The sequence below is a fragment of the Notamacropus eugenii genome, chromosome 6, assembly GCF_028372415.1.
Source record: "Notamacropus eugenii isolate mMacEug1 chromosome 6, mMacEug1.pri_v2, whole genome shotgun sequence".
NCBI classification, from domain to species: Eukaryota; Metazoa; Chordata; class Mammalia; order Diprotodontia; family Macropodidae; genus Notamacropus; species Notamacropus eugenii.
The window spans coordinates 370950622-370973803 of record NC_092877.1 but is presented as its reverse complement, the minus strand read 5'-3'; the positions used below and the strand labels follow the sequence as shown (position 1 = coordinate 370973803).

At 38.1% G+C, this 23182-nt stretch overlaps 1 protein-coding gene across 1 annotated transcript in view; it reads right to left on the bottom strand.

Annotated features, from left to right (window-relative positions):
- Positions 1–4892: 4892 nt before the first annotated feature.
- DHX36 (DEAH-box helicase 36) overlaps positions 4893–23182 on the bottom strand; it is a 41663-nt gene continuing 23373 nt past the window's right edge. The window contains exons 11-25 of the mRNA XM_072618678.1: positions 22247–22349; positions 20723–20810; positions 18534–18589; positions 16768–16832; positions 16073–16216; positions 12628–12745; positions 12021–12119; positions 11116–11289; positions 10879–10965; positions 10213–10296; positions 8984–9083; positions 8813–8903; positions 6967–7087; positions 6017–6169; positions 4893–5583 (exon numbers count right to left, since the gene is read on the bottom strand). Of these exons, the coding sequence (XP_072474779.1) occupies positions 5398–5583; positions 6017–6169; positions 6967–7087; positions 8813–8903; positions 8984–9083; positions 10213–10296; positions 10879–10965; positions 11116–11289; positions 12021–12119; positions 12628–12745; positions 16073–16216; positions 16768–16832; positions 18534–18589; positions 20723–20810; positions 22247–22349 (1669 nt within the window). The 3' untranslated portion in view covers positions 4893–5397. The remainder of the gene's footprint in view (positions 5584–6016; positions 6170–6966; positions 7088–8812; positions 8904–8983; positions 9084–10212; positions 10297–10878; positions 10966–11115; positions 11290–12020; positions 12120–12627; positions 12746–16072; positions 16217–16767; positions 16833–18533; positions 18590–20722; positions 20811–22246; positions 22350–23182) is intronic.

Sequence of the window (23182 nt, the reverse complement as noted above, 5' to 3'; positions counted from 1 at the left end):
TAATCACATAACACAATTTGTTCTCCAATTGATGGGCTTCCCTTCAATTTCCAATTCTTTGCCAACAGAAAAGAGCTATTATAAATATTTTTGTACATACGGGTCCTTTTCCTCTTTTTTTTTTTTTAATTAAATCTTTTGGGATGCAAACCTAATAATGGTATTGCTTGGTCAAATATGGTTTTATAGTCCTTTAAACATGGTTCCAAATTCTACAGAATGGTTGAATCAGTTCACAACTCCATCAATGATGCATTAATAGCTCATTTTCCCCACATCCCCTCCAATATTAGTCATTTTCCTTTCCTATCCTATTAGCCAATCTAATGAGGAAGGTACCTCAGAATTGTTTTAATTTGCATTTCTCCAGTCATTAGTGAGTTAGAGCATATTCTCCCCACATGGTTATAGTCCGATTACTTAATCTGAAAACTGTTCATATCCTTTGATCATTTATCGATTGGGGAAATGGCTTTCACTTTTATAAATTTGACTGAGTTCTCTGTTTGAGAAATGCCTTTCTTTTTGCTTCAAAATCTTTTTCACAATTACTAATGCTAATTTTATTTCCCTCCATCCTATTCTCCTCCCTCTGTTTATTCTACTCACCCTGTCCCTTCTCAAAAGTATTTTGTTCCTGACCACTCCCTCCCCAAACCTGCCCTCCCTTCTATCTCTCTCTCTTCTCTTATGCCCTTCCCCTCCTACACTCCTCCAGGGTAAGGCAGATTTCCATACCCAATGAGTATGTATTTTATTCTGTCTTTGAGCCAATTCTGAGGAGTTAAGGTTCACTCACTCTCCCTCCCCTTCCCCTTCCTCTTGACTGTAAAAACTTTGCCTTTTATAATTTACCCCGTTCTACCTCTTCCTTTCCTTTTCTCACAGTACATTCCTCTGACCCCTTATTTTTTTAAGTATCATCCCTTCCTATTCAATTCACACCTGTGCCTTCTGTCTATATATACTCCAAATGCCCTAATAACAAGAAAGTTCTTCTGAGTTACAAATAACATCTTCCATGTAGGAATGTAAACAGTTTAACCTTATTAGGCCCCCTATGATTTGCCTTTCCTGTTTTTTATGTTTGAGTTTTATATTTGAAAGTCAAATTTGCTATTCGGCTCTGATCTTCTCAAGAATGCTTGAAAGTCCTGTACTGCATTGAATACCCATTTTTCCCCCGAAGGACCATGCTGTTTTGCTCAGTACCTGATTCTTGGTTGTAATCCTAGCTCTTCTGACCTTCAGAATATCATATTCCAAGCATTCCAATCCTTTACCATAAAAGATACTAAATCTTGCATTATCCTGACTGCGGCCTTGCATTATCCTGACTTGTTTCTTTCTGGCTTCTTGCAAAATTTTCTCCTTGACCTGTGAGCTCTGGAATCTGGCTATAATACTCCTGGGAGATTCCATTTTGGGATCTCTTTCAGGAGGTGATCAGTGGATTCCTTCAATTTTTATTTTACCTGCTGGTTGTAGAATCTCAGAGCAATTTTCCTTTATCATTTCTTGAAAAATGTCCTTTTTTTTTCGGTCATGGCTTTCAGGTAGTTCAATGATTTTTAAATTATCTTGCTGGATCTATTTTCAAGGTCAGTTGTTTTTCCAATGAGATATTTCACATTGTCTTCCACTTTTTATTCTTTTGGGTTTTAATATTTCTTGATATTTCACAAAATCATTATCTTCCATTTCCTCAATCCTAATTTTTAAGGAATTATTTTCTTTAGTGAGCTTTTGTAATTCCGTTTCCACTTGGCCAATTCTACTTTTTTTTTCCTTTAGTGAATTTTTGTGCCTCTTTTCCCATTGGCCTAATTCTTCTTTTTAAGGCATTCTTCTCCTCATTGGCTTTTTGTATCTCTTTTTACCATTTGGCCTAATCTGTTTCTTTAAAAGTGTTATATTCGTCACTTCTTTTTTTTGTCTCCTTTACCAAACCATTAGCTCATTTTTCATGATTTTCTTGCATCACTCTTATTTCTCTTCCCATTTTTTCCCTTACCTCTTTTGATTTTCAGAATCTTTTTTGAGCTCTTCCATAGCCTGAGACCAATTCACGAATTTTTCTTAAAGGTTTTGATCTTTTTTTGTCACTATAGTCACTCATCAGATTTTTTTCCCCTGTTGTTTGCTCATTTTCCCAGTCTATTTCTTGACTTTTAATTCTGTTAAAGTAGGCTTTGGGCTTTGTTTTCAGGGTGGAGGGTACACTGTCCCAAGTTTCAGGTATTTTGTGCAGCAGTTTTCAGAGATACTTCTAGGTACCTGTAAGTTTTCAGTTCTTCTAAGGTGGTATGATGTAAGAATCAGCATTTAGGGTTTTTACTCTCTTGACCTGTGAACGACCACAAGCATTCTTTCCCTGACCTGACTGTGAGGAGGGGCCCTGGCTCCACAAGCTCTGGTGTGCCAGTGTTCCTCTTTACCTTGGGACTGCCACCTAGGACTGCAACCTAGATCCAAATATGGGTAAAGCAACAGAGACCTGCCTCAGTGCTATCAAAGACAACCCTGTAATCTCCTGACCAGTAGTTTGACCCCTGTCTATGGGCTGAGAGCTCTGGAAGAAGCTGCTGCTTGCTGATGTTGATTGCATGGCTTCCAAGGCCTGCTCCTCATTTGCTGAGGCCAGGGCTGTGCTGGCATGGCCAGCACCAGACTGTGCTCCACTCTCACTCAGGTGTGACAAGGCCTTTCAGGCTAAACTTCTAAGTTGACTTTAGCTGGAAAATCATTTCCCCCATCCTTTTGTGGATCCTGATGTTCCAGGAACTGTTTTATTTAAAGGTGTTTGGAGGGATTTTAAGGAGAGCTCAGCTGAGTCACTGCCTTTTCTCCACCATCTTAGCTCTGCCCCATGTTTCCTTATCTGTAAAATGGGGATAACAGCTTTGTGTGGATACCTGATTAGCTTAGCACCCTGTAGCTTCAGAACTTCCCAGTTCAGGAGATTCAGCAACTGCAGCTTCACCAGCTGAAGGATATACAGATATGTACCACCATGGCTGGCAGAAAATGTTACTAAAAAAATAAAAATATGCCTCTGCTTTTGGTAGGGAGGATAGGGAGAGGCAGATGGAAACAAAGATATCAGAAAAAATGCATTTTTAAAAATGCTTCTTTGAATTGTTCCTATTGCTCTGAGAACTACCTGCTCCAAGAAATCCCTCTCCCACAGAGCTGGCCTAAGTCTTGGAATGCTCTCTTCTCCAGATCCAAATCCATAAGAGCACAGGGGCTGGACTCAGTGACCCTGTAGGTCCAAGATGATGCTCTTTTTGCATTTCTTCAGGCAATCCTGGCAGAGGCTGAGGCCGCCAACAACAGGGTCCTCCTCTCCACAACTGTCCTCCAGATGTGCTTGTTTGTCTCTCCTCCCACCATGCTGGCAAACAGCACCCCACACAACACTCCCAAGGAATGGCATTGTTCAAAAAAAAAAAAAAATCTTACAGAAACCGAATTTATTTCTTTACAACGGTAACCTGTGCATAAATGGTCATGCTGATAAGCACTGAGCCAAGCACAGCCAAGCCCAAATTCCTACAGATATTTTAACCCAAACCAACACAAAATTCAGAAAGTCAAATGAATCATTTGGCAGCACAGAGCTCTCCATTTTTAAGGGGACAGATTTTCATGAGCCACTATTCCAATTGGGCAGGCCCCAAAGGGATGAATGAACAAAAGCACTCTTCTCCCATGGTCCTTCTCTACCGTTTATACTGTACATAACTTGTGATGAGATGGGTGTAAAACGCAGATCCAGGTAGATACATGGTGACATCCGAGTCTCACTCTAGAGCCAGGTGTATAACCCAGGCAGAGTGCCAGGATGGCAGACCAGTTGTGGTCTGGCTTTACCCCTCCAGCCTGGGGAAGCCTTGCTTCCTGTCAAGTCTTACAGCTGGGCTTGCTGCCCCTACAACAGATTTGCAGAGTTACTGGCCATCTGAAATTGTTAGCTTACATGTTCTGCCTCTGCTAAGCACTTAATAACTGTTCATTGTAAGGTGGAGCCTCTCTGTTTATAACATATTAAGACAGTTATTGAACAAGGCAGAAAGGGGTCCCTGAAAGGTCTATATAACTGTTTATTAGCTATTTTGCTTTCTGGAACAAAATCATTTATAAGGTACATTTTCATAATGTTTACTACATAATGCATAATGCTTCATCCTAATTAGTTACATTTTAAATTCCAATGTTAGTTCACTGCATAAAAGACTGGAGAGGCATGGAAGGATGAACTTTGGATCAGAGGGCCAGGGTCTGAATCCTCACTCCATCCTTACAGCTGTGTGGCCTTGGACCAGTTAAAGTCTCTTTTCAGACTCAGTTTTTTCATTTGTAAATGAAAGAAGAGGGGATGAGACTAACTCTCAAGTCCTTCTCATATACAATTTTACATAAGGAGGACAACGCTATCAAATTTCCATTATCATATTCAGTTTTCAATATCACACAGCTGACCACAGAATAGAGACAAGCGGGCATTTTCGAGGGGGTTTGCGATACTGAGGCAGGACGACAGATAAATCTGCTTTTGTTTCACCAAGGGCAAGGTAATAACAACATAATGAGACTAGTGACTTGCATCTTAAAGAACCAAATCAGAAGAAATTATCATGACTACAGTTCTTAGCTTAAATGTAATTTCTTAAGACAAGCTTCAGTACTCAAATACTCTCTTGGTATAAGGGTTAAGGGTCTTACCTTAACTGAATTCCTACAGTGGGTGACCTGCCCAACAGAATTTCAGACTGTGCTACAGAACTCTAGCCAGGATTAAAGGATTCAATGAATCTCACAGAGTATTGAGGGCAGAGAGGAGGGGAAGAAACGTAAAAATTGAGTCAAGGTAAGGACCACTGCAGAGCTGCTTTACGCCACTGTACACTTTATTAAATACTGTGCTAGTACACTTGAATTCAATTTCTTCCCTTGGAAGCTGGGTAAAAAAGAGGCTGCACTGTTCAAATGTTCATTGACCCCGCTTCTAACCACTATTATTCTACTGGTTCTATGATCACAATACACATTTAGGGTTAACAAGAGCCCTTGTGCCCGGGCAAAAAAAGGGATATAAATGTTGTTTTTCAGCAGTACACAACTTCTCTGTCTTTCTTTAAGAGTGCCAGTGGAATTGAGACATGACTAACACACACACACACATCGATGTCATTAGAGAATGTACTGCATTCCATGGGATAGTTATAAAAGCTACAGCTAACATTAGAAGTCATGCACGCTAGGTCACCACCATTATCTACATATAGGATGCATGAGAATTACAGGCCCCAAGAGTCACCACTTAGTCAAAAATCAAACTAAGAGTGAGAAAAGATGGTTAAAATGCTCTTTTGGACTGCCCCAGAGAGGTTGTCAACTGTAGTAGCCATCCTGGAATCGGGGGGAAAAGTTCCTGGGGGTCCCATTTTCCTGAGTTTTGATCAAGTCTAGGATAGCAGACAGTACAGCGCAGTCTCTGGACTGAGTCTCTTTCCAATCCACAGGATTAGGGTTTTCAATCTTTTCTTGTAAAAGGGCATCAAGTTCTTTTCTTAGTTCCTAGGATTGAAAAATTAATAAATGTTCATTGAAGTGGCAGAAGGCACCTTCAAATTTGAATTCAAAAGGCAATTTCCTTTCTAAAGAATACTCTTGAAAGTATCTTAGGAACGGAATAACTAAAAATTATACTGAAATACAAAGTATTTCACAAGTTGTAGGAGGAAAACTGTTAATGATTAAGAAGCCTAATCACTAAGACACCAATTTTAGCTTTAGTTTTAATCTTTAGTTTTGAATCTGATTAACAACTCACAAAAGAAGTTAGAGGAGAAACAATAAATCACTCAAACACTAACATTCCATCTTATGACATACAACAAGAAATATTCAATGTTATTTAGGATGAAACAGAACAAAATCACAAATGTCAAATGTTCATGAAAAAACTAATTCTGAAATTTATGCAGATAATCATGAATTAATCGGTCACCTTAACAAGATGGGCAATTCTTGCTGGAGACTGGAAGACAATCCACTCATCTACAGCAATAGTATCTTGATCTTTATCCTTCTGGATAGAAATATCACCTCCAAAGAATAAGAGACAGTAGGGAGACACCTCTGTGCAGTCATATAAATATATCTGCAATAAGACCAGAAAATAAATTTATTGTTGAGTATTCTGAGAAAAGCAAACAACCGGCTCTTCAGTGTTTTCTTTCATGCATGTAGTTATCAGACACCATAAAGCTGAAGATAATTTAGGTTTCACTGAAAAGCATTTGGACTTTTCCATCAATATTACAGTCACTGTTTTAACTCAAGCTGAGTTTAACATGTTGGTTTCCTACGAGCAAACCTGTTTACAGATGTCAAGAATGTAACAGTCTGACAAAAACAAATTCACAGTTTGTATTTTTAGGGGAGTTCTCACTACACAAACACTGAACGTTAAACAAAACAAAACACACCTTGTATTTAAATTCCTAGTAAGAATTCTTTATTCATTTGACTTTTGAAACACATGGTGGAAATCTACAGTGCTTCTCAGTTAAGAGTGCACAGCACTGTCTTTAAAAATGTCATCAGTTCAAACTTATATTTAAAATACACATCGGTCAAGTATCAAGAGGCTCCACAGGGTTGGTGCTACATGACCCTACAGCTAGGGTCCTTTATAGCTTCTGCAAAAAGACTCCCCTGCCAGGTCAGCTATGGAAACCAGATCACTACTGCGGTTAATTTAAAAAGGGAACAGCAGACTGGGGCTAACATCCACATGATCAGGAAAGAGCTTTTCCAAGGAAAGAATAGCTATTTACCTCAAGTCACATTTGGCTGGAAGTTTAAAAGCGATCCTAAGTGATGGTCTAATACAGAATACTCAAAGAGGCCACCTCATGGCCAGGCAGGTCTAGAGCCATCGCCAGGTTTACTTACACTGCTTGTGCGCATCTTCAGGTGATAGATCAGCCAGTTATAATGGAATTCGGACTCTTCAACATTAACAGATTTGGGATGAATGTTAACTGTTCCATCAGTTTTGGTGCAAACTTTCACCCTTCAAAAAAGGGGGTGGGAGGGAAAAGTTTGGAGTTACACCTAACTTGTCATAAAGTTCCTTTCTCAAGGACTTTTTTTTTTTACTTTTTTTCCCTTTTACTTTAGGGAAAGCCCAAAGAGTTTTTAAAGCCTTCATTTCAGCATCTCTGAATTTTCCCACATCCATATTGCAAGGGTGTGCCTGGCACAGAAGCACTTAAATGCTTTATCTACCTATGTGAGTAACCTGAGTATAATTATAAGATTAACTGTCTGTAAATCACCAAAGCACTTGGTAGCTTTCAAATCAAACTGCTAGTGACCATTCCTCTTGCAGACACAATTATCCACATCATTCATTACATTTTCAAAGTTATCTGGAGTCTACTTAATTGGCTAGAAGATTAAATGGTACATAAAATAAATTCCTATTAGGACAAATCCAAGCTTGAATCAAACTAAAAATGAGACTGCCTCATTTCTCCTGAACCGTAAAAACAGAAAAAGAACAAACCTCCATCTTCAATGTTATTTACGACAGAAAATTACCATTGCAGTTCAAATTTCTAATAGGATTCAATGAAGAAATTCCTTAAACAACAATCTAGCAGGTAGTTAACTCTCACAACATCTATAGGAAGTGCTTAATTTTAGATGGATTTACACTCACCACCAACGTCCTTTTAATTTTTCAAAGGAAATGTAAAACTTCAGTAAACCTCTGTCCACAACGACTGAATAGGAAAAAACTTTGAACCAACAACTAAGTCCTATCATTTTCTTTTCCCCCTTTTGGTATCTAGTCACTCTGCCCCCACATTGATTCTGCAGAATGTTTCTTTTTTAAATTCATACTAATGACCTATACTTATAGAACTAAATCAACTTCCACACTAAAAAAGAAAAATATGGCTAATTAACAGGTCACTTATAGATTTAATAGGAAATCTTTGTAGTCTTACCTACATATATGCTCCTTTAATGTTCTAGGAACTTTTAATAACATTTCCATCCAAACATGAAAAGACACTAAAGTCTTTACTCAGGAAGAGTCAGATGTAGCAGAACACCCTTACTATTGCTCAGGTGCTCCATGCTTTGCCAGCTGCCCATGCCATGCTAATACAAGAGGGCATTAATATATCCTCTCATGATTAATTTTGTTTTGTTTTTCTTTCCTAAAGAGGCCCGAGTGGACTCATAGGCAGGAAGAAAAAAAAATAGTCAAGAAAGCTGCCAAATGAGAACCTGAAATATGCTATGAACAAATTAGAATATGGAAGGTCTGTCCACAAAAAATTAAAACCTGAAAAATGTAAACTTTGCATTTTTTCCCAGGACCTAGTACAGAGCTGTGTCCTTAATGAGTGCTTGTGATAAAGCAGATGCCACGTTTGTCAAACAGACATACTTTTAATTTCTCATACCAAAAGAGCAGGGAAAAAATGATAACACATGGCAACGCTGTTTTTAGAAGCCAGCATAACTTCCAATGTTCTTTAGTTTGTTATAGATAACTTGCAATCTCTGTGAACTAGGTGATATCACTGGGTAGTAGAGGTAAGGCACAGCCAGAAAAATATTATTCATTAGCAAAAAGTGAGTCCGGTATCATACAATTTAAATAATGCTTTTAAATAATTTAATTTAATTAATAAATTACCCATGGTATAATAAAGCTCTTTTTTTTGGAGGGAGGGGGAGCAAAAGGGGATTAAAAGGCTCATAACCTTAAAATACTTACATTTTCCTTTTTTTACTAAAACTTGGCCGAATTTTCGCAACTTTGGGATATAAGCCAGCGCAGATAACAGCTTTAATTATCTTTTCATTATCTGCAATAAACAAACAATATAGATAAAGGGGATATAGATGAAAGTATTACTTAGCTACTAAGTTTTGTCATTAGACTTACCTGAATTAATGTTTGATTTGGGATCTTTGGGGTTCTTGCTGCTTACAAATCCAGCTGCAAGAAGGTGCTCAGCAAACTGTCCCTTCATGTTGTGTAGCATCTGTGAGAAGTGACAGCAAGAAACGGAAGGAGCCAGGTGACTCAAGAATACAAGTGAGCAACTAAAGGCAGTGCTGGGTGGGATGTGAAGAGGGCCTAGCACACAGGAGGTACTAAATATCTTCTTCCCCAGCTGTGGTTAGTTGAGATTTCTATTCCCTGCTTCCTTGAAGTTACAGACCATGTTGCTTGGGATGCTGACAAACCCACCTCTGATTCACCTCTAAAGCAATCAGAGATAGAAGGACCGGACTTGCTTGAGTCTTGGCCCAGGTCACAAAAACTACAACCTGGGAAAGCACTGGGGAATCTTCATATTAATAAGTTGGAATGCTAAACAACGTTTCCTAGAGAAATACTAATACCACCATAAATGGTAGCTCTTCTATGATCATAATTTAACTACAGTACCATTAATTCACTGATCCAAACAATTATTAACATGCTGGACACCAAGGGAAACAGATGTATATTGTCCTCAAAGAAATTAGGTTAAGATACTACATTATACACATCAAGACCCTCTCTAGAAAAACCACACATAACTGCATGAGGAACAAAAAGTGCAGATGAGGAGAAGTTCCTTCCAGTTGGAAGATTCAGAAGAGCCTTCAGAGAGGCAGAAATTAAAACATGCCTTGAAGGACAGTGCCGATGGGCAGTGATGTGGGGAAAGTGAGATTCAGGGAAACACAGGTAAAACAAAGCTGGGTGGGTTGGTTACAGACCTTTGGAAGTATTTATGACCTAGTACAAGCACCAATACTCAGGCATTATGTTATTTCTCAATTCTTAGTAACTAACTTAAAAACCCACTGTGAGGCTATAACCTGCCCATCCCTAGGCTGTGGTGCTCTATATGTGATCAAAATCTTGCTACTTTGCAGTTTAATTGGAGGATTTAAGGGCTTTACAAAATCCTACTTTACTAAACCATCAATTTATAAAATTAAGACATAACAGGCATTTGAAGGGGCTTGTTCACTCTACCAAAGGGGCCCTGGAGGCCTCCATTAAATGGTGACCCAAAGGGCTGCATTTTAAATAACAAAGTTAGAAAACTGACTTAGGCTCCAGGCAGCCACATACTTCCTCAGCTAATGCACATCCAAGGCAAAACAGGCAGATACCTGCAGTGTGTTTGAGGAGAGGAAATACTCCCAGCAATAGTCCTTTTCAAATCGGAAGCCGCGCCTCCTCGCCTCTTCCCATCCCTTGGAAGTAGAGAAAAAAAGGAGGGCAGGGTCAGGGTGTCATGTGATTTCAAAGAGCACCAAAAGTTAAATTACTACTCACAGTCTAAGTTACTGTTGCCAACAATATAAACCCCAAATCATCCTCCACAAGAGATCATTCAGTATGTACCATGCTTCAACAAATGAGAATCACTCTTCTACAATCCACAAGACAAGTATAAACTTAATAGTTTATTAGCAATTGGCAGAACCCAGTTTCAGCTCAAGGTTGGGGAAGGTGTCTCCTAAAAGTTTTATAATCTTCATCAGATATCAGGGTTACAAGCCACAGATTTAGAAATGAAAGGAACCAGGTTCCATTTTTAATTTTACAAATAAAGAAACCAAGGGCTAGAGAGGCTCAGTGACTTTCCAAAGGCCAACAGGTATTAAGAGGCAGGGCTGGGATTTGAACTCAAGGCCTTGGACTCCAAGTTAAAGCTCCTTCTCCGTTATCACACTGCCACCTGTCATTCACAATTCGATTTTGGTTAACTTAATTACAGAGGGCTTTTGTTCTGCGACATAAAGGTCATGACAGGTTTTTCCACAGGATTTTACCTCAAAAGCGTTCACAACCGTCAAGTGATCACTTTTTGTGTTCTTTGACAATTCCTTTCTCCTGGCATCGGCTACTTTTTCTTTGCCCTAAAACCACAGAAAGAGAAATGGAAATGGAACTCACTTACAAAGCTCTGTGCACCAAAATGCTGATATAAAAGCCCTGTTCTGCTGGGACCTGTGGTTCTCAACGACCATCTTGGAAGGTGATCACACATTTTGCATGGAAGTTCTTACCAGCGGAATGACAAAGGGATCTTTGAAGCTGAGACTAGCCGCAATTGTGAGGACAGGGTCCAAACAACAGAAAAGAGCCCCAAAGAGAATCATTTTTCCAATATGTGGCTCAACTGGCAATCGTGCTAAATGGACTCCAAGAGGGGTCAATTCTTCTTGTTTATCCAAAGCATTCTGTAAAAAAAGGAAGAAGAGACCTTTAAAGCAATCATAGATTAAACTATTCAGCACTGAAATACACACATACCACTTCTGGAAGGGACCAAATTGCTCCTCAATGGAGGTGCTGATTTTCTTCTCTTAAAGTGCATTGGATTGAACAATGGCTTAATACCAAAGAGTTCCTACTCCAGGGTGGTGAATCATATTTGAGATGCGGTGATCGAAGTGGACTGAGGTCATTTGAAGCCAAGGCCAAACACCAGAGTCCACAGTCTGGACCTTACCCAAATTAGGGGGGAACTAAATTACCTGAGGCAAGGTCAATCAGACAGGTTTCATTTATGACATTTGTCTCAGCAGAAGAATCATCCTATGACCCAACAAGGTTCTGGAACTTTCTATAATCTTAAATCTGTCTTTGAAATGATGGTTTATATAAGAATTTCACATTCTGAAAAGTGTGTGCATATATATATATACATATATATACACATATATATATATAAAATTATCAACTGCTGAACATAATTAAAATCATTTAACATTATAAAGATAAGTTTATAATTATCATACATACATGAGATGTACGATATGGAAAAGAAAAACCTAAAGTTAAGCAGTTTTTACATATACACAAGCCTAACGACTTAAATTTAAGATTATCAAAAGTTTCCATTTACCAAATGTTTCCATTAAGAGACAGAAATTAAAGCAAGAAAAGGGTGTTTAAGAATCAAGCTTACCAATTCCATTAGATGATTTATAGACAGTAAAACGGCATCATGTGATGGTGGATCCATTAACCTGCTTAGGAAATATGCGATTCCGCCCAGCTTTAAAATCTGGAGAAAATAACGAGTTATTACATTTAATAAAAATAGGTAAAATGCTAATATTAAATGTAAGAAAATGCCAAAATTAAACCAGATTTCAAGGTCTTACATATCTCGGAAAATGAAATGGAAACACAATTATTATTTCATGAAGAAAAGGTTATGGGTTAATGAATGAAAAACCTTCTACCAACCCCCTTTAAATAAATTCTTTAAAATGACTAACTGTAGTACAAGGACATGTAAGCATTCAGAAAAGGTACTGAAAACATGGAGTAATGAATACTCAGGGAAAAAATCTAAGATTTACTTTATTAAAAATGGATTAGTAAACATTTATGACTGGCTTCCTCAACCTACAATGATGTGTCCAAGAAAATGTTTTTCATTAAGATGCATGTATACAAGTGCTTTTTTCATGCATCTAGAAAAAGGATAATAGAATATCTTCCTCCATATTTTAGAACAAAAATAACTATCCTTTAAGAAAACCAATCATTCCACATAATATTTTTACCTTTATTTGTAAACACAGTTCTTCTAATGGTGTTCTCAAAATTTCTGGTAACTGATAGTCATCCAGAAGGCTGGCTCGAAGACCATTATACAGATGATAGCAGTGACCTGGTTGAACTCTAAAAAGTGGATTTGAAAAAGGAAGCTATATAACAAGAGTTTCTTAGCAACGGGCAATAAAGTTTACTTGAAGTCAAACATTTAAGGTGGAAAAGGTCATCAGAGAACTGTTCCAAAGGAACGTTTAAAGTAACCTATGAGAACTCTTTAGATCTAACAGAAACCATTCTCCTGAACACATTATCTTCTTAGGACCACAAATGGTCCTGCCCGACCTCTACTTTCCACATCTCGTTGCTACCATTGCTAGAAAGGGCCTGGCCCTGGCCACTTAGCTGCCCTGGCAGATCAGCCTTCCCTGGTCACCCCTCCTCCTGCTGTCTTAGAGCCTTGAGGCTTTAGTACGATGCCTGACACATGAGGAGTACAAAACCAATGCTTTTTAAGTCCATATTCGTATTAAAATCTGAGACACATGAATATGTTTAATACAATACACCACCAACACTGAATCATGTATATCAACAATACTATTGGTTTACTGCCTCAAAACCCTTCTATTTCATGGAACAAAATGAGAAGAAAACGCACACATGCATGCACACACATACATATGCACTCACACTCATACACATATTCACACACATATACGCACTCGCAAACACAAGACATGGGAGCCCCTTGAAAAATCAAGGCATTGCTGGTTTATAGGATTCTTGTCATCTTATTCACTACTCGCATCTTTCCTTGTCTCTCCACAGCCCAACCCTGAGACAGATAGGAGCCTTCTTTGTTCTTCCCTTCCCGTTCCCACCCTCTGAGATCAGCTTTGTCGGAAGGTCTCCAGCAGAAATAGGAATTCCTGGATGGCCTTGCTGTTCTTTGAGGTCCCATCCACCTCCCAGCTCTTGGGATGTTCCAGTTTATTGGAATGCTGTTTGCTACAAGAGCAGCCATGAGTTTCTAAAGACATAGTAAGACTACAGCATGTTGCAAGGTTGTGTAACATTGACTAAATACTCTCTCTCATCTAAAATATTGTTAATGACTTGCTCTTGTTTTGAAATTTTGAAAGATAAAAGTGAATTCTCATTCAAATGCAGGATTCCTGAGGTGAAAAAAATCATGCTTCAATATAAACAGTCTATGACTTCTAATCAGACAAAAAATGTAATCAGCTCTTTTTGGAAAAAAGGGGCATTTTTTTAATCCCAAGAAATTTCCACATATTCAAAATGAGAAACTGTCATATGTAATTTAAATTACTCAACTGAATAAAGATTAATTTTATTTGATTCCAGTGAACTTTATTAAGGGCCTATTATTATGTATAAAGTCCTGTGGTGGGGCCTAAGAAAAGAAAAGTGCCTATCCTAAAGGAGCTTATAACCCACTGTGGGGGGGCAGAAAATACAAAGAGGTAAGTTTAATAAAATGTAGAAGGAACAGAGAGACAAAGTTTTCTAGGAAAAGCTAAAAAGAAAGAGCACAATTTTCAATGGTGATATCAGTGAAGGCTATACGGAAGAAAAAACAAACAATCCTTGAAGGAAGAGGATGAAGCCACTTTGGAGGCAGACCTAGATCCAAATCTGGAATGGTGCCACACTCCATGCTCTCCCCTGTCCTGGTTTGTATTGATGGCATGGACACACAGATTTCTGTATGTTTTTTTCTGAAACTAGAAAGACAGAGCTTAGACATTTCTCTGAGCTCTTGTTCCCACAGTGGTACGGAGAGCATGAGGACTGTGGGGCTGGTTTCTCTTTTCCGTACAAATGAAAATGAAATGTTCAAGTCTTATCTATTTCTGATAGGAATTCAGGCTACTTTTGGAGTGCTAACAATTTGAAGAGAACTTTAAAATGGTAGGATCTCTGCTGTGGGTATTAAGCAGTAGAATCTTTACACAGCTATGAAATCATGGTGACCACAAACTCTCTTTGAAGGATGTAGAGATACTGATACTACATGGCCTTCTGTGAAAATCAGCTCTGGTTGCACCAGAGCAGTATCACAAACAAAAACACTACTTCATCATAATATTTAAGCACCAAATCACCACCAAACATTACAATTTCATCAATTATTAATTTCACCCAAGACAGTAATGCGCCACCTGTATCTAAAGGTGATTTTTTTTTTTTGCTGAGTCATCTTTGTGACCCCATTTGGGGCTTTCTTGGCAAAGATCCTGGAGTGGCTTGCCATTTTCTTCTCCAGCTCCTTTTAGAGATAAGGTAACTGAGCTAAACAAGTGTTGAAACCCATCAGTCTCCCTTTTCACATTTGGTTCTGTATGAGCAACATAGCATTAAGAGGGAAAGATGAAAACTCAATCTATCTTCATGGGTGATCCTGGCAACTAATGATGAAAGATGAAAGCAAGTTTATAAGTACCCTAAAAAGATGGAAAGAATCATGTAAATACCTAAAGAAAACAATGAAGTCATATCACTTTCAGGAAATTAAATTTATTATGCAGTTACAGGGTATTATTAGAAGACCACTGAGGCTGCAAAGATAGGTTTTTAAGATATCATGCAGTCTGAAGTCTGAGACCACTAACTGTAAAATTAATCAAATTAACTTACTGTAAATTAATCAAATTAACATCTCTAATTCTGGGCCAGCTCTTTTGATCTTGTCCAAGAAATACAAATTAATGAATCAGTTTCACAGGATACTCATTTAAATGTATGTTATAATCTGCGATATGCCTTTGCAAGTGTCATTCGGTTGTAAATTCTGCATCATCACCTTCTCAGAAGAATTTAAAATAGAAACAGCCTAAAAGGTCAATCAATGTGGACTGACTCTGCCACTTGTGCAAGAAATGTAAATGATACCAAGAACACGGATGGCTGGAAAAGAAGTGGGCTACCTAGTCATGTAGCAAGAATCAGAGTAATAGATGGGAGACTCAAGGGAGAACTTTGGATGCCAGAGATAAAAGAAAAAACAAGGAAATCTTCTAACTGGATAGGCAGTTTTTCTATTAAAGATCAAGAGAAAAACTTAGGTAAGAATTAAACATTTTGAGAAATCTTGACTTGTAACCAGTGCTGGTGGAGGAAAGGGCTCTATCTAGATGGCATCACAGATCCTTCAAAAGAAATTATTAGTATAGGGAGAATTACTATGGAAAGGCTCATAAAAACTGGGAAATGATTAACATCTTTAATCAAAAGGATAATTTCAAATAATTAGTTAAAACAATTTTCCCATTAAAAAAAACAAACTTTGACAAGTGACAAAGAACTGAAAGGTCACCATCCAAGCTAAAGAATTCAAATAATTTATTGAGTGTTGATAAGCAGGCATGGGCCCTGCAAACAAAGTACTAACATGACAGCAAAAGGGCTCATGCTTGGAGCCTGTCTTACCTCCCAGCTCGTCCTTTCCTCTGCTTGGCATTCGCCTTACTGACCCACTCTGCTGCCATTGTACTGATGTTATTCTGGGTGTCAAAGTGTGTTTCTTTTATTTTTCCACCATCAATCACATGAACAACATCATCTATGGTGATGCTGTTTGAAGAGGAAAGTGGAAAACACTAAAATCAATCAACTGTTTATTCAAAAAATGTAGGCATACAGATAAACTATTCTTAATGGCACTAGACCAAACTTATTTCCAGTAATTTGGCTTCCTTAGAAGGTCTTAGCAGCAGCAGATCACAGTGGTAACTACCAATGCCACAAGCCAGCATCACTTTCATTCGTGCATGTTGACCACCATACTTTTTAGCTATCTGCCACAATCTTTGGTTGAGATGGTCTGTGGGTTCCCCCATGTTGTCACAGTTTAATATAAACATTGATAAGATGGTTGTTTCAGTGACTTCGCCTCCAAGTGAGGGACAGTAGCAAACATTATCCCATCCCAGATAAAGGGACAACCTTTATCAGACAATCAGCTCTTTTAGAGAAAAGGTTAAGAAGTTTTTTTTTCCCCTTTAAAATGCCTAATTGGAAATTACACCTACATTTCATAAAATATGAGGAAGAGATTAATAATGAAGCAAAACATTTTAAGGTACTTCACAATTCATGCAAGGAAACGTGAGGAATAACTTTACCTAGTTTCTGCAATGTTCGTAGCAATGACTATTTTCCGAACACCAGGAGGGGTCCTTTTAAATACCTATAAGAATACATTCATCAAAACTCCAGTACTCAAAAACACAGTATTTTCAAAATTAGAGTACTTCTCACTTGCATAAAAGTCAAAAGATTTTTGTGTTGTGTCCATGTTCAATATTTTTAGATGTCTTGAGTAGCCACTCAGTTGTTTTTTTTTTTAATAATTCCACAATTTCTCAATGTCATTGCCAATAGCCACAGACGTTTAGAGTAAGAAAAGGTCCTCAGGCTGGGCTGAGGTCACCCAGTGCATCAGTGAAGGACACAGATCTCCAGGTTCCCAGTCCAGTGTTCTTTCTATTATTCAACATGGCTTCTTCGTGTTTTAAACACAAGAAATTAAACAAATGATATGGCTTTTTCTTCAAGACAAGCTTAGGGCCTAAGGAAGTACATTCCTGAACTTGACAAAACACCTCCTAACTTCATGGACTTGATAGGAGATTTCAACTCTCCTTTCATTCCATTCAGGTTATTTACCGTACTTCGAGGCTGAGTTCAGATGCTCCCGACAGTATACGATAATTTCCGTGAGCCCTACTTCCTAGTTATGAGTTCAAGGTCCCATTTTGTTGAGTGCTAGCAAAAGAGACACTACCCCACTTTCTTAGGCCTCAGTTTTCCTCTCTGGCAATGGGAGCTGTACCAGATGATCTCTAAGATCTCTCCCAGTTCAAAAGCCCATGAATAAATGATTAAAATTCCATTAACTGTTCTTTCTATTGTGCTCACCTGCCTCAAGGAAGGGAGATATATATTCTTTTCAATTAACAAGCATTTATTAAGTGCTTATTGTGGGCCAGGCACTGGGCTAAGTGCTAAAGACACAGTCAAAGGCAAAAATAACAAGTGGTCCCTGAAGTAAATATCAATTTTTTTGTAAAATGGGAATCAAGTCCCATCTACCTGATGAGCAGATTCCATCTGGCTGACCTCCAAGGCTCCGGCCCAGAAATTATTCCACATTCTCAAATGAGGTCCCTCCTACCAGCCCCAGTACCTATTACATCTATGAGATGGAAAAATAGAACCTGTCAGGAAATGGGTCTGGGCCTGACAAAAGAGAGAAATGTTTTGCTATTTTTCAGCCAATTTAAATGAATATGCTGAGGGTACACTAACTTGGCTGCTCCATCCTCATTTCTTCAAATTAGCCTCATGGACAAGTATGTAACTATCAAATCAAGTCAAGAATTTGTTGCTTCTGGACATACTGTATTCATTGCAACTAGGAGACTCTTTGTACCCCATACCCAGCTAGAGACACTTCAACCACATATCAGCAATAAATGAGGAGACTTAAAAATTCCCTACTTCTATGTCAATAAACCAAATTCATTGGCTACTTTAAACTCATGATTTCATACACTGAGATGCCATGTACCCTTATGATTCCAGAAGAGATTAAATGTATGTTTTTTTTTTCCTCAAATCTACAGAACTCAAACCATATAAAAGTGAGACCTGTGATTCTGACACTTGTCTTTATTAAAAATCCTTTAAATCTAGTCTCAGCGATAGACAAGCAGGCCATCTCATGGCAGAGCCTTCAGTTATTCCTGAAATATGTGACACCACGACCAGTTCACAAACATTAAAGCTTGAAAATAAAATATGAAGTCAGATGACCTGACAAAATCTATGTGATCCATGAGGTATGAAAGGTATAACATACAGAGAATAAAGAAACGTGACAAAATACCTGTGTCTGGTTAACAGTCGGCATCAATGAATGCAAAGGTATTATTATGAACCTATCTGAAAATTAAAGAATAAAAGTATACATTAGGAAAAATGCTCACACAGAAGTTTGATTTGACACATTTCAAAAGCAGTGCTATGGAGTAAGCTACATAGAGGCCTTGGTTTAGGCCCTTCCCTCGAAAAGGTTCAGAGACCAAGGGCATAATGAGTACTGTAGTAGTCATAACTCTAGTTTTGTGCAGTAATACAAACAATATTTCTACTGTTTAAATCAAACCAACATATACAGAATAAGAGTCACTCCAAAACACATTTTAATGAAATACTAAAAGAAAAGGATTTATTCCAAGACTGGAGTATGCAAGTTTTAAAGACTCCCTTTGTTGTACACAAATCACATTTGTCTAAGGAAGCACAATGACAATAATTTTTTAAATAACTAATAAAACTTAAAACAACGAAAAATTGTATTTTAACAACCTAAACGTAATTCTGAATAACAAAAACATTAACATTTACACAGCATTTTAAGGTCAGCATTTTCTTATTTGAAAGTATAATTCTCAGGCCTCTGAATATATCTACTGTTTCAATTATATGTTGAACAAATTAGGGTATAAGGACATATTCACATCATTTGATAAGTTACCTCATGTAAAGACCTCTTAGAAAGAATATAGATCAAATCCCATCATAGAGAGCTAGGTGGGAAAATATTTTTAAGTATAACCTAATTTTATATTCATATTAGAAATGTAATAAACTATATACAACCGACAGGACAACACGGTCTGACAGATGCACACCTCTCCAGTCTATGGACACAAGAGAGCTGATACCAAGTCTCTCTGGTTATTAGCAAGTGGGAAAACAGCATTCTAAACACAGAAGACAGATCATGGCAGCATGTCTTCACCTCTAACTTCTGTTCCATTAAGCTTATAAAATCTTGTGGTTTATTCAACTGGTGGATCTCTCCAATTTTTTTGATGAGGAAAGCAGAAGATATTGCTACCTTCATACGATAAGCTGCCTTTCTAAGCACACAAACCCAGTTAAGGAGAGAAGACCACTTGAATTATTTGATACTCATAAATCAAAGGCCCTGAAGTGTCAAATATGCAAGTGAATGAAAACGTCTCCAAGACGTAAAGACACAGAGAAGACGTCCATGAAGTTGTAAAGATGCCAATGGCCACCCTGGCTCAAGGACGCAAAAGGACAACGTGTCCCCCATGAAGAGGGCAAAACCACCAAAATTAAACTGGACACTCTTCACTCTCCAGAGCTGATCACATTCCCTCCAAGGGCTCCTGCAACCCTGAGGCAACGATTATGTGGCAAAGGCTGAACAGAGGCTGATGTCATCCCTGAATGTTACTAAGAGAGAATAATTGAGATATTGCTGAAAAGTTGAAAAGATGCCAGTGGGAAGGAAGATGATGTTATTTATTAAAAAAACAAAAACATGGAAAGTGAAGACTGTGTCCCCTTCTGTCCGTTTTAGATCCTGTAATCTTAACTACAGAAAGACAGACCTATTACAAGGCTCAGGACTTTATGCAGTCATACCCAGTGACTTCTAGAAAAAGTGGCAGAAGCAAAGCAAATGGGTATAAAGGAAGCCTATAAGAAAATGCTTCCAAGAACACTCTGAAGAGGGAGCCAATCCCTGGGCCCCTATGTCTTTGGGTTCTGGAACAACCAAGCAAATTACCAAGGACTTTCTGCAAACTCTTTTGAAAAGAGGTTTTATAAAGATTTCTAAGGGAAAAGAAAAACAATAGTTCTGGTGCTTTTCCTCAGACTTCCCCTAAGATTTGAATCCCACAAAATAATGAATTAAAGAATGACTAAATGATAAATCACAGTTTTTTCCCTGGTCCAAGAAATAGTGCTTCAGAAATATACTTTCTGGTTTAAGTGGCAATGTGAAATGAAACGCTTTAATTTTTTTTTAAAAGACAAAGACATACACAACTTTGACTTTGGCACGTGAGCCATCACATCCAGTTTTCCTGCATCAACACTTTAGATGTCTCAGAACTGTCAGAGACATCTAACACACTCACTACCCTTGCACCACCAAGGACAACTGTTCCATTCAGTGAGTAATGCCAACACAATACTCATATGCTGTTCTCAGCAAGTGCTAAGACAAACGAGAAGCACACAAAGATCCAATACCTGACTTAAACATGACTTGGGACATCAAGAGATCGTGCAAAGTGCTGATGTTGTCCCAGCCAGGGAGGAAGACCAAGATGGCCCCATCCTGCACACAAAGAAACAGAAGGATTAGGAAAGGTACAGATCACTACATATTCTCACAGCCCTTATGAAAGTATCAACATACTACAACAACAGCAACAAGTCTAAAAATGTTTGCCTTATTGAATGTCAAATCTAACATTTAAACAACATTAAGTTTCTAGACAGGTCTCCAGTGCCTGGCACACAGTAGGTACTTAATGTTTACTGACTGTGTGAGATCACAGCTTTAAAAAACAAAATCAGTTGGGATTCCTTTGTTTTTTTGCTAACTGGTCCCCTTCCAGTCTCACAAAGGGAAGGGGTTGGACACTTCCTGAGCTCTCCTCCTACTGAAGTTCTAAGAGTTCTAAGTGATCTAAACTGCATTTCTACTGGGGAAGGGCTTCTCTCCTCTCTCTCCCAAGTCTCTTAGAGCTTTACCCACAGAACTTTCTGTCTGTTACATCCTCCCAGAAGGACTCTAACAACTCTAACTCTAAACAACTCTCTGGGTTTGCTTCTTCCTGAGCTTTCTTCAGTCTCAAACTATCATGTCACACTTCTTTCCTCTCTGTTGGAGTTTGGCTAAGGTTCTCCTTCAGACCAACTCTTACTTTAGTAGACTAACACACTAGTGGGTGATGAAGTATAATGTTTCTAATCTACCTTGTCTGTCAGTTCTTTCAAATGAGACAGAATTCTTACATTCAGTCACATTTGAAATCAAGCAATTTAAAACATTTCTCTAAATTTATGACTTTCTGGTAATGAATTTCTATGCTGATTACAGGAAACGTGTAGAAACTTTTGAGGGTAAAGAAAGCAAAACTAAAAGAATAATCTTCATATTGCTACAAAAACTGAAAACATGAAAAAGCAGGAAAATTCAGGCAAAATATGAGAGCCTGTGCTCAGCTAAAATATATGGCAAACGAATAAAAGTGTAGAAAGCTCCAAGTGCTATCAGGAACAATCACTATTACAGATATTTTGTTTTGTATTTGATTGTTTGTTTTTTTAATGGGAAGATACTATGAGGGTTATTTACTGGAAAACAAACATGTCAAAATAAAATATATTGTTAGCATTTAAAACGATGACACGCTGATTATAATATGCTATTTCTTCATTAAAGAAGGTACCTATTGTACTCTATTAGTAAAATCTTTGGATAGCCCAGCTCTAATAACTGTATCCTTGAAATAATTAATATTTCAGGTCTCTAAAAGCATTCGGTAAGTTATACTCTTCATTTATTTAAACTGGTCTTTTCATTCCAAAGCTTATACTACTAACATTTTCAATTTTTAAGGCAACATATCCTTGGATCAAAAATCACTTCCTTCAACAGTTACATGTACATTTGAGGAATAGTTCAAATCTAAGAGAAGGGTTTTCCCAAGTACTTTTCTCAAATAGCAACAAAACTGAAACCAGGCTACAAAAGAATAAACTTACCTCTTCTTCTAAAACAATGTGTCGGATAAGTGCAGCAACTAAATTTAGATCAACTTTATCATCATCCATCATTTCTAAAACATCTATGGTATTTGCTGAATACCTATTAGTGTTCAAAAGAAAGTTACATTGCTTGAAATACACAAAAGAACTTCCTGCTACAATGACATTTTAAGGGTCACTGTCATAAAATTAAAATTAATAATCAGAGTAACTCAAAGAGTATTGAGCAGTAAATAGGAGTCATTTGGCTTAATGGACAAAGAGCTGGGCTTGGAGCCAGGAAAACCCAGGCTCCCAAATCCACTTCAGACACTCCCTCTGTGACCATGGGCAAGTCCTGTGACTTCTCTGTGCCTGAAGGAGAGGAGGACAGCCTTTCAACACCAAGAATTCCCCTTGCCACTGCCTCCACCCCATCCAGCACAGACACTTTGTAAGTTAGTATCTGAGAAGCACAAATGCAGCTTTGTCATTCTACAACTGGGGCAACATGGCAGGATCAGAGGCATTCAGTCCAAATCACGGCTCCATACATCCTCTGCTACTTGTGAAAATTTAGTAAGTCCCAAAAGAAATCTCAGAGGTCCCTTCCTTCCCACTAAGGAAAACTGGGAGAAGAGCATGAAAACTGCCAAGGGGGCCACTGGAGATAATCTATCTATATAATCATAATCCGTAAGGGAGGATCTCATGCTGGCCTAGATTCCATAGAAATCGGCAGAATGGCCTGGGGAAACAGCCCACAAAGGCCTCCCCTTGTTAACCAGTCCCTTCCAGCCTCCCAGAGTCACTGTGCTCTTATGTCCAATGTGTTACCCTAAATGCTTCCTTAGGGTTTTTGGGTGTTGTGGAAAGCTGAAAAAAATAAATCAATGCACCCCACCAATCAAAATGTCTGGCAGTAGTTCATTAGGAATAAGTACAACTTCCTTT